The sequence below is a fragment of the Sapajus apella genome, unplaced genomic scaffold, assembly GCF_009761245.1.
Source record: "Sapajus apella isolate SASKATOON/1434 unplaced genomic scaffold, GSC_monkey_1.0 scaffold1, whole genome shotgun sequence".
In the NCBI taxonomy this organism is placed as follows: domain Eukaryota; kingdom Metazoa; phylum Chordata; class Mammalia; order Primates; family Cebidae; genus Sapajus; species Sapajus apella.
This window is the reverse complement of record NW_022436941.1, coordinates 27,740,855-27,755,852: the sequence shown is the minus strand read 5'-3', so window position 1 is coordinate 27,755,852 and position 14,998 is coordinate 27,740,855. Positions and strand designations below refer to the sequence as shown.

The window sequence follows — 14,998 nt, the reverse complement described above, 5'->3', positions numbered from 1 at the left end:
AGTTTGTGGTCTTGGGGAGTGGGTGGGGAAATGATAAAGCAACTTCTAATCATATTTCATGTTTTTTAATGGAGAGTAGTATGTATTTTTTAAATACAGACTAATGTCTATGATGATGTATTAGAGGAAATGTCTAAATTTTGTTAAAAGAGGATTGTCTGAAATTTTATTATGATTTTTAAACGGGAAAGAGGAATAACTGAACTGAAGTAGTCTGAAACAATCTTACTATGACATGATTCTTGGGATCAGTGACTCTGAACTATGTTATACATGTAAATGGTACTATCTTACCTTATTAACTACTGCATAAGTACAACCTTTTTTTTTTTTTTTTTTTTTTTTTTTTCTGAGATGGAGTCTCTGTTGCCAAGGCTGGAGTGCAGTGGTACGATTTCAGCTCAGTGCATCCTCTACCTCCCGGGTTCAAGCAATCCTCCTGCCTCAGCCTCAGCCTCCCAAGTAGCTGGGACTAGCACGCCATCACACCCAGCTAATTTTTGTATTTTTAGTAGAGATGGGGTTTCACCATGTTGGTCAGGCTAGTCTCGAATTCCTGACCTCAAGTGATTTACCCTCCCATCAGCCTCCCAAAGTACTGGGATTATAGGTGAGCTACCATGCCTGGCCTACATGAATACAACATTTTAAAATTAGATTCTTTTGCAGAAGAATTCAAGACTGGCTCTTCACTTAATTTGCTCATTCATTATCTTGTCCTTTTAATTTTTTACTTTAGAGGGTAGCTTACTTTCTCAGATCCCCTTCCAGCTAGGATGTGGTCTGTAACTTGACTTGTGCAGGGTCAAAAAATTAGCAGGGCATGGTGGCATATGCCTGTAGCCTACTTGGGAGGCTGAGGTGAGAGAATGGTTTTAACCTTAGAGGTTGAGGCCGCCTTGATCTGTGATCATGCCATTGCACTCCAGCCTGGATGACAGAGGGAAACCCAGTCTCAAAAAGAAGGAAAATGTACATTCATTTACATTCTCCATATTTTTAAAGAGTATACTATAATCACTTATAGGGAAAAGATACTGGATAATTTTTTAAAGTTTAGGATGAAAAATAATAATGGCTTATTAATTCATTCAAGAAATATTTACTGAATACCAGGCACTTATCTGGGTGTTGGGGATAAAGCAGTAGACAAAACAGATTAAAATCTCTGCCCTTATATAACTTATTTTCCAGTGGGAGAGATAGACAATAAGAAAATATATAGTCTGTAAATTATTAAGATGTTAAAAGAACTGTAAGTGAACATTTTCTGATCTGATTATTTTTTAAATCTTGGTATAGTCGAACCAAATTCCGCCACAGTCAGCAGTTATTTCCTGACGGTTCTCCTGGTGACCAGTGGGTAAAGCACAGGCAACCACTGCAGCAAAAGCCATATAATAATCATTCTGAAATGTCTGACCTTTTAAAAGGAAAGGTGAGTGATACACAGTTACAGTCTTTTCAGAAATTTAGATCATTTGGCTTTGAAATCATTCTCAATTAAGGAATTACATCTTTATAATTACAGAGAGCTCTGAGTTACTGATCAAAGTCTCTATGTTCCTTACTTGTGATTTGAAGCAGGGCTGAGGCTTCTTAATGTTTACAGTTCTGGTGTAAATCCAGTGCAGTGGATAATAGGACTTAACATCTGACTTTGGTGTAAAAGCTGCCAATGAAAGGTTCATTTAAAAACAAATCATAAGGAAAATATTTTCCAAATTAAGATAAGTGGGATCTTTTGGCTTTTGTTCAGGAAGAAGTAACAGCATATTGTGAACTTGCATTTTCATCGTTGTATTCTAGTGCATAATTACACTGCCATTAATATGTATTTTCCTTTTTCCACATGTTCTAAGCACCACAATTTATTTATACCACTGTTAATGCATGTTTTGGTTGTTTCCAGTGCTGCTATGAACATTTTTTATACATGTCTTTTGATGAATATACACCATTCTATGTAACTGAAAGGAAAGAAAAGTAGAATTGTTGGATCACTAGATGTGCCTGTGTTATCTATTTGCCAATTTTCTCAAGTTATTTTTATCCTCAGCAAAATACATGAGAGTTCTTACAAATATTTGGTATTATCTGTCTTTTTAATTTCAGGTTTCAATGTTACTCTTGTTTTTGTTTTTCTTTTTAATTTAAAAAATATACTGGGCTTGTTAAAATTAAACTTTTGTGCTTCAGAGGACATTATCAAAACAGTGAAAAGACAGTATACAAAATGGGAGAAAATATTGGCAAATTATATATATGATAAGGGGTTAATATCCAGAATATGTAAAGAATTCTTAGAACTCAACAACAAAACAACCTAATTTAAAACTGGACAAATGACTTGAATAGACAGTTCTCCAAAGAAGATAAGCAAATGGCCAGTAAGTACACAAAAGATGCTCAACATTATTAATCATTAGGGAACATTATTAATAATTAGTGGTATATCGACAGTGAGATACCACTTCTTACCCATTAGGATGGCCATAATAAAAAGAAAAATAAAATAGAAAACAAGTGTTGGTGATGATGTGGAGAAACTGGAGCCCTTGTGCATTGCTGATGGGAGTGTAAAACAGTGCAGCTGCTATGGAAAACAGTTTGGCAATTTCTCAAACAGTTAAAATAGAGTTACCGTATGACTCAGTAATTCCGTTCCTAGGTATATACCCCAAAGAATTGAAAGCAGGAACTTAAACAATTAATTTGTAACCAGTGTTCATAGCAGCATTATTCGCAATAACCAAAATGTGGAAACAACCCGTATGCCTGTCAATAGATGAATGGATAAACAATGTGGTGTATACACATAATGAAATATGATTCAGCCTTAAAGAAGTGAGATTAAGAAATGAAATTCTGCCCAGGCTCGGTGACTCATGCCTGTAATCCCAACTCTTTAGGAGGCCAAGGCAGGCAGATTACTTGAGCCCAGTAGTTGGAGACCCGCCTGGGCAGCCTGGCAATACCCTGTCTGTACCACTAAAAATATAAAAAATTAGCCAGACATGGCTGTAGTTCCTATAGTTCCAGCTACTTGGGAGGCTGAGATGGGAGACTTACCTGAGCCTGGGAAATCAAAGCTGTGATAGCGCCACTGCACTGCAGCCTGGACAACGGGAGTGAGATCGTGTCTCAAAAAAAGAAAATTCTGAAACATGCTACAATATGGGTGAACCTTGAGGATATTTTAAGTGAAATAAGCCAGACACAAAAGGATAAATATTGTGTTAATGTTACTCCATTCCTAAATAGGCATATTCATAGAGATACAAAGTCAGAGATTACCAAGGCTAGAGGGAGGGGAGAATAGGGAGCTATTGTTCATTGGATATGAAGTTTCTGTTTGGCATGATTAAAAAAAAGTTAGTGAAGTGGGTAGTGCTGACTGTATACTTAATGCCTCTGAATTATACACTCACAAATGGCTGATGTGGCAAATTGTATGTGTATTGTGCCACAACTTAAAAAGCATACTGGGAAGAGTGGAACGAAAGTAAATTAAAAGTGTGTAGTAACATGAGTCACTCAAAGCCATATTTCCCTCACATCACTTACTTAGGTTTTTGTTTTCCAGCAGTGTTAGCAACTGGTTGTTTTTTTCTATAGGTAAGAATATAAATATTCTTATTTATTTATATATATATATTTAGAAGTTCTTCCTATTTATACTGTTTTAGCTAGTCCTCAAATAGCTGTCATTTTAAGGTCTCAAAGGACAAATTAATGTTTAAAATGTTCATTTTAATTTAAACTTAAGAATATTTTGGTGGGAAAATTAACTCATTTTAAAGCAATTTAACAGCAAGATTTAAACTACTGCATGTCTAACTAGGAATAATGGTCCAAATTTTAAAAACAACAGTCTTGGCTGGGCATGGTGGCTCACGCCTGTAATCCCAGCACTTTGGGAGGCCGAGGTGGGCGGATCACTTGAGGTCAGGAGTTTGAGACCAGCCTGGCCAACATGGTGAAACCCCGTCTCTATTAAAAATACAAAAATTACCTGGACGTGGTGGCATGTGCCTGTAATCCCACTACTCAGTAGACTGAGGCCGGAGAATCACCTGAACCTGGGAGACAGAGATGGCATTTAGCCAAGCACTGTGCTGTAACCCGGGCAACAGAGTGAGACTCCATCTCAAAAATTAATCTTTATTATTATTTTATAAAAAGTGATTATTTACTTAATAGTGCTTATTAATAATTTAAAGCTGATTTCTTGGGTAACAGTTGATTACATACATCTACCCATTTCCTGCTTTAAGAACTGTGGCCAATGTGCCTCAGCATTCCTTTACAGAGAGGTTCCATTTATGCATTAGAAATGAGATCTATAAGCAGATATGGGATAAGGTAAGAGGTGTGGAAAGATTTCTAGGGGCAATTGTATTTGCTATTTCATACCTTTATAGAACTCTTGGTTTGGGAAGCACTGACTTTTATAAGAAAATACATTGATAGGGTGATTCATGAAAATTTTGGGTAGGAAAAGCTTTGCTAAAAAAACTTCATACAGCTAAATGTAATTCATGGGTATTTTTTTGTGCTATTACATTATACTATAGATTCATATTTTATTTCTTATTGGAAAAACAGAATCAGAATATGAGGGGAAATGGCAGAAAACAGTATCAAGATTCACCTAATCAAAAGAAAAGAACAAATGGGCTTCAGCCAGCGAAGCAGAATTCTTTGATGGTAAGAGTTACAGTTCTCACACTAAGTAGGCAATTCATCCTTTGAAGACTGAAACAAGGGCATTGCCAAGGCACAGGAATGTTACTTGCTTTGTTCTTATTTTAATTGATATACTGATAGGATTTTTATGTAGCTGAGTTGTGCACTATTCACACACTAAAAATCTCTTTGGCTCCTCTTATTACAAATTTGTAATGTTGATTTAACTGCACATCTAATGTTTTTATGTGGCTATTTACATTTATTTTAATACCAATGTGTAGTCAAACCTGTTCTCAAGAGCAGTTATTTGGCTGTTGTTCTGTTTTTCTAAATACTCTATATTATTTCAGTGAAGGTAAAAGTTTGGGGGAACTTCAATATGTATTTTATTTCTTCAAGTTGATACAGTTTAGAAAATTGGAAAAAAAAAAAAAAAAAAAAGCACCCACAGCCAGTACAGTTGTCATTAGATTAGGCCTAAAGATAAATATCTGAATAATTTAAAGCATTTTCTTTCATTCTTTTGTTTAGTCAGTCCTCCAAAAGTTACTTCATAACTAATAGTCTCCTGTGTTACTTTTCTGTAAGTCCTGTTTTTGTATATTGGATTTTCTTATTGTACCTTCTCCTGCTTTTCATTTATCAGTGAGTAATAATAGTAATTTCAAATTTTTAGCAAAAATATTTTACCTGAGTTTCCTGGGTGTTTCTTAATTTGGGTTCTAATGACTCATTTCACTACTGTACTATCATTTCTCTTATCTCTGATAAAAGTGGTGACAAAAACAGAGAAGACAATCTTAGAAAATTAAAAGGCTTTTAATAAAGTTCAATTTTACATTAATGAGACAGAAAATTAACAAGGATATCCAGGACTTGAACTCAGACCTGGACCAAGCAAACCTAATAGACATTTACAGAACTCTTTACCCCAAATCCACAGAATATACATTCTTCTCAACACCACATCACACCTACGCTAAAATTGACCACATAATTGGAAATAAATCACTCATCAGCAAATGCAAAAGAATGGAAATCATAACAAACAGTCTCTCAGACCACAGCGCAATCAAGTTAGAACTCAGAATTGAGAAACTAACTCAGAACCGCACAGCTTCATGGAAACTGAGCAACTGGCTCTTGAGTGTTGACTGGATAAACAATGAAATGAAGGCAGAAATAAAGATGTTCTTCAAAACCAGCAAGAACGAAGACACAACATACCAGAATCTCTGGGACACATTTAAAGCAGTCTCTATAGGAAAATATATAACAGTAAATGCCCACATGAGAAGCAAGGAGAGATCGAAAATTGACACCCTATCATCAAAATTGAAAGAGCTAGAGGATCAAGACCTAAAAAACTCAAAACCTAGCAGAAGACAAGAAATACCTACGATCAGAGCAGAACTGAAGGAGATAGACACACACAAAACCCTTCAAAAAAATCAATAAACCCAGGAGCTGGTTTTTCGAAAAGATCAACAAAATAGACCACTAGCCAGATTAATAAAAAAGAAAAGAAGAATCAAATAGATGCAATAAAAAATGATAAAGGGGATATGACCACAGATTCCACAGAAATTCAAACCATGATCAGATTATTACAAACAACTCTATGCACATAAACTAGTAAACCTGGAAGAAATGGATAAATTCCTGGACACTTGCATCCTCCCAAGCCTAAACCAGAAAGAAGTCGAAACATTGAATAGACCAATAACAAGGTCTGAAGTTGAGGCAGCAATTAAGAGCCTACCACCCAAGAAAAGCCCAGGTCCAGGTGGATTCACTGCCGAATTCTACCAGACATACAAAGAGGAGCTGGTACCATTCCTTCCGAAACTATTCCAAATAAGCCAAAAAGAGGGAATCCTTCCCAAATCATTTTCTGAGACCAACATCATCCTGATACCAAAACCCAACAGAGACTCAGAAAGAAAAGAAAACTTCAAGCCAATACACATGATGAACATAGATGCAAAAATCTTCAATAAAATACTGGCAAACCGATTGCAACAACACATCAAAAAGCTTATCCACCATGACGAAGTAGGATTCATCCCAGCGATGCAAGGCTGGTTCAACATATGCAAGTCTATAAACATAATTCACCACATAAACAGAACCAAAGAAAAAAACTACATGATTATCTCAATTGATGCAGAGAAGGCCTTTGACAAAATTCAACAGCCCTTCATGCTAAAAACCTTCAATAAACTAGGTATTGACGGAATGTATCTCAACATAATAAAAGCTATTTACGACAAACCAACAGCCAATATCATACTGAATGGGCAAAAATTGGAAGCATTCCCTTTGAAATCTGGTACTAGACAAGGATGCCCTCTCTCACCACTCCTATTCAATATAGTACTGGAAGTTCTAGCCAGAGCAATCAGGCAAGAAAAAAAAATAAAGGGTATTCAAATAGGAAAGGAGGAAGTCAAATTGTCTCTATTTGCAGACAACATGATTGTATATCTAGAAGACCCCATTGTTTCAGCCCAAAATCTCCTGAAACTGATAAGAAACTTCAGCAAAGTCTCAGGATACAAAATCAATGTGGAAAAATCACAAGCATTCCTATACACCAAAAACAGACTTAAAGAGAGCCAAATCAAGAACAAACTGCCATTCACAATTGCTACAAAGAGAATAAAATACCTAGGAATACAACTAATAAGGAACATAAAGGACCTCTTCAAGGAGAACTACAAACCACTGCTCAATGAAAGAAGAGAGGACACAAACAGATGGAGAAACATTCCATGTTCATGGTTAGGAAGAACCAATATCATGAGAATGGCCATACTGCCCAAAGTAATCTACAGATTCAGTGCTATCCCCATCAAGCTACCAATGACCTTTTTCACAGAACTGGAAAAAAACCACCTTAAACTTCGTATGGAACCAAAAGAGAGCCTGCATAGCCAAGTCAATTCTAAGCAAAAAGAACAAAGCGGGAGGCATCACACTACCGGACTTCAAACTATACTACAAGGCTACAGTAATCAAAACAGCATGGTACTGGTACCAAAACAGAGATATAGACCAATGGAACAGAGCAGAGGCCTCGAAGGCAACCCAACACATCTACAACCATCCGATCTTTGACAAAGCTGACAAAAACAAGCAATGGGGAAAGGATTCCCTGTTTAATAAATGGTGTTGGGAAAACTAGCCATGTGTAGAAAGCAGAAACTGGACCCTTCCTGACACCTTACACTAAAATTAACTCCAGATGGATTAAAGACTTAAACATAAGACCTAACACCATAAAAACCCTAGAAGAAAATCTAGGCAAAACCATTCAGGACATAGGCGTAGGCAAGGACTTCATGACCAAAACACCAGAAGCATTGGCAACAAAAGCCAAAATAGACAAATGGGACCTAATCAAACTCCACAACTTCTGCACGGCAAAAGAAACGGTCAATAGAGTGAATCGGCAACCAACAGAATGGGAAAAAATTTTTGCAGTCTACCCATCTGACAAAGGGCTGATATCCAGAATTTACAAAGAACTAAAACAGATTTATGAGAAAAAAGCCCATTCAAAAGTGGGCGAAGGATATGAACAGACACTTGACAAAAGAAGACCTACATGAGGCCAACAAACGTATGAAAAGATTCTCATCATCACCAGTCATTAGAGAAATGTAAATCAAAACTACATTGAGATACCATCTCACACCAGTTAGAATGGCGATCATTAAAAAATCTGGAGACAACAGATGCTGGAGAGGATGTGGAGAAATAGGAACACTTTTACACTGTTGGTGGGAGTGTAAATTAGTTCAACCATTGTGAAAGATAGTGTGGTGATTCCTCAAGGGCCTAGAAATAGAAATTCCATATGACCCAGCAATCCCATTACTGGGTATATATCCAAAGGATTATAAATCGTTCTCTACTATAAGGACACATGTACACGAATGTTCATTGCAGCACTGTTTACAATAGCAAAGACTTGGAACCAACCCAGATGCCCATCGATGATAGACTGGACAGGGAATATGTGGCACACAGACACCGTGGAATATTATGTGGCCATCAAAAACGATGAGTCCTTTGTAGGGACATGGATGAACTTGGAAAACCATCGTTCTCAGCAAACTGACACAAGAACAGAAAATTAAACACGGCATGTTCTCACTCATAGGCGGGTGTTGAACAATGAGGAAAAAAATAAAAATAAATAAAATTCAATAGCTGTTTCTAACAAAAACTAGACAGATAACTTATTGATAATATTGTACAAGTGTTAATTGTCCTCAAATTAATGTATAAATGTAATATGATACCAGTAAAAATTTCTGATAGATTTTTTTTGGGAGAACTTCACAAATTACTCTCAGATTTGTCTAGAAGAACTTGAATAGATTTTAAAAAGTTGTTTTTTTTTTTCTTTTTTTTTTTTTTGAGACAGAGTTTCGCTTTTGTTACCCAGGCTGGAGTGCAATGGCGCGATCTCGGCTCACCGCAACCTCCGCCTCCTGGGTTCAGGCAATTCTCCTGCCTCAGCCTCCTGAGTCGCTGGGATTACAGGCACGCGCCACCATGCCCAGCTAATTTTTTGTAGTTTTAGTAGAGACGGGGTTTCACCATGTTGACCAGGATGGTCTCGATCTCTTGACCTCGTGATCCACCCGCCTCGGCCTCCCAAAGTGCTGGGATTACAGGCTTGAGCCACCGCGCCCGGCCTAAAAAGTTGTTTAAGAAGAAAGTTAATGATGGAGAGCAAGTACATGAGCAGTTTTTAAGAGAAGAAATAAAAGGCACTGATAAACATAAAAGTCTTAAATTGTATGTGTAGTCAAAGAATGTAAATTGAAATGGGATACCATTTCTCCCATCAGATTGGCAAAGATGAAAACATTGGTAATAACCCAGTTGTGTATTGAGTATATTGATAACACATAAAAATTACTAATTGGTACATCCTTCTGGAGAGGAGTTTTGCTGTATCAAAACCCTAAAAACAGTGCTCACTTTTTCCCTAGAAGAGGAATTTAAACAATGTTCACCCTCTTTGTAATAACGAAAACATGGAAAGTAATCTAGATATCCAAGAAGATGATATTAAATATAGTATCGTAGATCTGTGCAGTGGATTACCATGAAGTTGCTAAAAATGTGCATTTGTTGAAAAATTTATTTACAATATATTCTATTTTAAAAGATTATTGGACACTAGTATGTATCATATAATTCCATTTAAAGTTTGTACAATTGTATGAAAAGATTTTAACACACATCTTCATGTCAAGAAGCTAGAAAGATGTAATAGTGATTAACTTTGAGTTGAGAAATGTAATCAATAATCTTTTTTTTTTTTTTTTTGAGACAGGGCCTTGCTCTGTCGTCTATACAGTGGCACATTCGTTGCTCACTGTAGCCTTGAACTCCTGGGCTCAAGCCACCTTCCTGCCTCAGCTAATTTTTTTTTTTTTTTTTGAGACAGGATCTTGCTCTGTCATCCAGGCTGAAATGCAGTGTTACAATCTTGGCTCACTGCAGCCTCAGCCCTCCTTGGTTCAAGCAGTCCTCCCACCTCAGCACCAGAGTAGCTGGGACTATAGGTGTGTGTCACCATGCCTGACTAATTCTTGTATTATTATTCTTTTAGTAGAAATGGACTTTACCATGTTGTCCAGACTGGTCTTGAACTCCTAGGTTCAAATGATCCTCATGGTTTGGCCTCCCAAATTGCTGGGATTACAGCTGTGAACCACTGTGCCTGGCCGCCTCAGCTAAATTAATTAGCTCTGGATGATTTTTATGTTTTAGAAATACAAATAAAATGTTTGCCAGGCTGGTCTCAAACTCCTGGCCTCAAGCAATCTTCTTGCTTTGGTCTCCCAAAGTGCTGGGATTACAGGCATGAACCACCACACCTAACCATTACTTGTCTATTTTTTAAAAATTTCTTTATAATATATATGTATGCAATCCAGGCCTAAAAAAAAAAATTTAGGTGTAAAAAGTAAAAATACAAAAATACTGGTGAGAGAATGGGATGGTGATTATATTCCTGGTTCAATTTTCTCCCTGATAAATTTGATAATATATCTTTTGATTTTTAATAAGTGAAATAACTGGTAACTATGTTGTGTGTATGTTTGTGTTTTTTTTAAATAGAAGTGTGAAAAGAAACTTCATCCACGGAAACTTCAGGATAATTTTGAAACAGGCAAGTCATTTCCTATCTTTTTATAATCTCTGCCTTGTGGGATTTGCTTTGGTTTACCTAACTTTGATTTCAGTGGGCATATGCAATATATGATAGTTAAGCAGGAAGAGTTGCATATGTTCTGTAGAAAGAGTTCATAGAGTTCTCTAAATAAGAAAGGGGCTGAAACAAATTCATTTAGATGATGAAGTTACTTGCCTTCACACTGTGCTGTTTGTTTTATGAATATTAAGCCTTAGTGCTGTGCATGAATTTTTTAAATAAGCAATTGCATAGGGATTTGTGGGGAGGGTAAAAAAATCCAGTATTGTTAAGGGTAGGAATCTCATTCTCACATCTGTATAAGGGGTACACTTACTTTAGAAGGTGAACATTTTTGGGGTAATCACTCTTGTTCTTCCCATATACACATTAGTAAATTTGTATGCCTTTTTTCCAATTAAAATAAAAATTTCACCCTTTTTGAAAGTAATGTTCAGCTTTTTAAGGTGATACTAAGTATAGGTTTTATTAAAAATGCTTGCAATTTGTCCTTCCTCGATTATGAAAAGTAGATGTGTTATATGATTTGCAAAGTAATCCTGATGAATGTAGAAAGCTCTTTGTTAAATACTGATTTAGTATATCCTACTTGGAAGTGCAGTAGACTATTTTTTCTTAGGTGCTATTTTGAATTGTATGAAATTCCCATTTATTCACCATCTAAATTTAAGGCTTTCATGTAGAGAAGTCTAAGAAATGAAAAGCATTGTCATATTCTTTTTCTGTAATACTGTCTGTGATTTAAGCAAGATAATACTATTTTAAAAGAGATGCCTTAACCCTATTATGGAAAGTGACTGTTAACTGTGAAGAAAGGAACTCTCATTAGAATTTAGTTTGATATAGTCCCACTTGTTTATTTTTGTTTTTGTTACCTGTGCTTTTGGTGTCATAAAAAAAAAAAAATCATTGTAAAGATCGGCATCAGAGAGCTTTTTTCCCTGTTTTCTTCTAGGAATGCTGCAGTTTCATGTTTTGCATTTAAATCTCATCTATTTCAAGTTCATTTTTATGTCTCATATACAATAAGGATCCATTTCTTTATATGTGGATATCCAGTTTTCCTAGCACCATTTATTGAACAGTCTATTATTTCTCCTCATTGGAGTTCAGTATAGAGAAGTTAATGGGGGTTCAAGTCCTCTTAATAGGATTTTTTCTGGCCGTTTTGGGTGGTGGGGACATGATAGGCTGATAGCAAAATTTTATTAACATATATTCAGAAATTAGTTACTTCACAGAATCTTTTAAAAGCCCTAAGTTCAGGGACATTAAAAAAGGTACACCATGCCAGCCTGGGCAACATAGCAAGACTCCATCTGTATAAAAATTAAAAATTAGCCAGGTATGCTGGCACATAACTGTAGTCCCAGCTACTTAAAAGGCTGAGGCAAAAATATGTCTGTCTTAGTTGGGCATTATGTGGATACATAAAATTTTGAGTTGTCTTGAGAACTGTAAAAGAATTTGTGTCCTGGGAAGCCTCATCCTCATTTCAGAGGTTATTTCTGCCCCAGCTTCTTGGTGTTCATTCCAAACCTACTTTCTAGTCAAGTCCCTGATCTATTTAAAAGGGGTGGGGGTGGGGGGAAAGCCCAGATAAATTGGAGTTTTGTTGTACTATTTTGAAATTTTGAATTTTTCTTTATGTTGATAAATTTCTGGAAATCTTGGTAAACCCCACCTTTATTTTTCTATGAGAAAACACACATATAGGAGGTAAAGTTACTCATTTTGAAAGCAAAGGAATATCTAGGGTCTTAACTGCTGAGATTAAGATTTTGAATATGAGGAAATAGTAATAGATTGAAAATGTAGTTGAGCACCAGTTTAGGGAAAGGAAAATACATATTTTGGTGGTTCTCTTTAGGGTTAAATTTAGTGTGTGGGAAGATAAACGTATAGTCAAAACTAATTCTTTTGTAACAAAAGGCAGAGGACAGTATTTGATTTCTTACTAAGGTTACTGAGCTTATTTATTTTGTTTTTTTAAACAGATGCTGTATATGAATTACCTAGCTTCAGCGAAGACCAGTTGCTAGAACATGCTGAGGGACAGCCTGTGGCGTGTAATGGACATTGCAAGGTCCCCTTTTCATCCAGAACTTTTTTGAGTTTCAAGTTTGACCATAATGCTATAATGAAAATCTTGGACCTTTGATAGGAGCAGATGTATTGTAAATGTCGCAGGACCAGAGACCTGTTGCATTTGAGTGGGTGTCTCCTCAAGCCTTACCTTTCTCAGGTGTTTTAAAGAAATGCAGGGAGGCAATGTTTCTGAAGACATTTTTTGTTTATAAGAGAGAGTAGAAAGAAACACGAGTTTGCACTGTAAATGCAGTTATAACCTTTTATACAGATATACCTTTTCAGTGTTTAGTGCAAGTTTAAGTTGCTTTTGTTGAGGGCATTTATTCTGTGTGGCTGTGGGTTTTATTTTATATTCTGGTTAAGAAAATAATGTATTGAGTTACTGTCAAATAGCCAAGTTAATGGGAATGCTCCATCTACGTATTACAGTGATTGCAATAATGAAGTTTTTCAAAGAGACTTAAATAATGCCCAGTTATTAATGCAAGAGCTGAGATGTCACATTCGTCAAGATTACAGGTGATCTACTTTGGTGGCATTTTGTACTTCTGCTTCTAACCACTGAGGCTCTCTAATCTTCCTCTGGTGTTTCGTTGAAAGGATTTATCGAAAGCAGCTCCTGGAATATAATATGCATGTCCAAAATGAACTCTTAGCACTTCATAAGGACAAAGTCTCTAGCCTGGAGGGGATTGAGTGGATGGGAGTTGATGCTGTGATTTTGAGCTTGGTTGCATGCAGTCAATAAACCTGTGAGACTGCTGAAGAAAATGTAGCAGAGAGTATGGAGGCTGGGACCCAGCAGCACTTTGGGTCATGTGTTTACCATCCTGCCTCCAACCCTTGAGTATTATAGACTTTTGTTCTTGTGGAAATTTCTTCTATATTCCAGTTGTGTAAATATGTATGAAAAACTGACATTACTAGGTTTTACATTACATCTCCAGTATTGATCTTTGGAAACTGATGTTATTATTAGGTTCCAGTTTGCAATAATAGCAGAGACTGACATGCTTTTATTGGCTTGCTAAGCTCCTGGATGATGGAGTGAGAAGGGAAGGGGTACGCAGTTTACCCAAGTCTAAATAAAGCATTTCACTAGGTTACATGTTATGTATATGTGTTATGTAACAGTAACATACATAACTCACTCCTAGGAATGTATTTTGCTTCAGGATTTTTAACTTCAAATAAGGATGGCAGTGCCCATTTTAAGGAGGATTTCAGCTATAATTGAGGACAATCACCAGGGTGTTAAGGGGGCTTTAGTGTTTTGGCTGCATCTGACCTCATTAAAGGAATTTCTTTGGAATGGGGGGGTGTTTGAGTATATGTGTGTGTGTGCATCTGTCATGTGGGTTTTAAAAATCCTTTTTTACAGTGGTATCCACAAAATACTTCTCTGCTTATAAATGTTATTGTAGAAATCTTTATTCTGTATAGGTAGCCTGTTTAGTCAGGTTCCACTGAACCTCGTGGGACTTTTAAAAGAAGGGCTATTTAAGGAATTCACTTGTTCGTACTTTGCTTTAGCTTTTAAATGGCTTGATTTTTAAAGGAGAAATTCTATTTATTAATGAAAGAGTCACCCTTTTGGTGCTAAGCAGGAGAATTCACAATTACAGCAGTGTGTATAGAATTATGATAATTCAGAATCCTCCATCTTTTAATGTGACAAATTTTTGAATCCTGTGACCTTTGCTTTTTAATGCATTATATGATTGTGTTTGAAAGCTTTTACTGTTCTTTTCAGAAATATAGCTGCTTTGCTTGGGTCTCTTTGAGCCATATTTATAGTTGGTCCCAGCATTCCAGACTTCTGTTAAATTGTTAAAGGAGTGAAAATGTAGTTTGCCTGGCAGATGAATAATTTTCACTCATTTACTATCTTCTGGAAACCATTTAACTTTTACTGCGCGCACGTGCGTGTGTGTGTGTGTGTGTGTGTGTGTGTGTGTGTGTGTGTGTGTGTGT

At 36.3% G+C, this 14,998-nt stretch overlaps 1 protein-coding gene across 4 annotated transcripts in view; it reads left to right on the top strand.

Moving 5' to 3' along the window:
* DCP2 (decapping mRNA 2) overlaps positions 1-14,137 on the top strand; it is a 53,009-nt gene extending 38,872 nt beyond the window's left edge. For 2 of the 4 annotated variants that reach the window (XM_032255145.1, XM_032257338.1), the window contains 4 exons: positions 1,303-1,438; positions 4,609-4,710; positions 10,840-10,891; positions 12,931-14,137. In XM_032255145.1, the coding sequence (XP_032111036.1) occupies positions 1,303-1,438; positions 4,609-4,710; positions 10,840-10,891; positions 12,931-13,094 (454 nt within the window). In that variant the 3' untranslated portion in view covers positions 13,095-14,137. Of the gene's footprint in view, positions 1-1,302; positions 1,439-4,608; positions 4,711-5,223; positions 5,276-10,839; positions 10,892-12,930 lie in introns of those variants that run through there. The other 2 variants (XM_032256584.1, XM_032255846.1) reach the window with 2 other exon arrangements.
* The last annotated feature ends 861 nt before the right edge of the window (positions 14,138-14,998 follow it).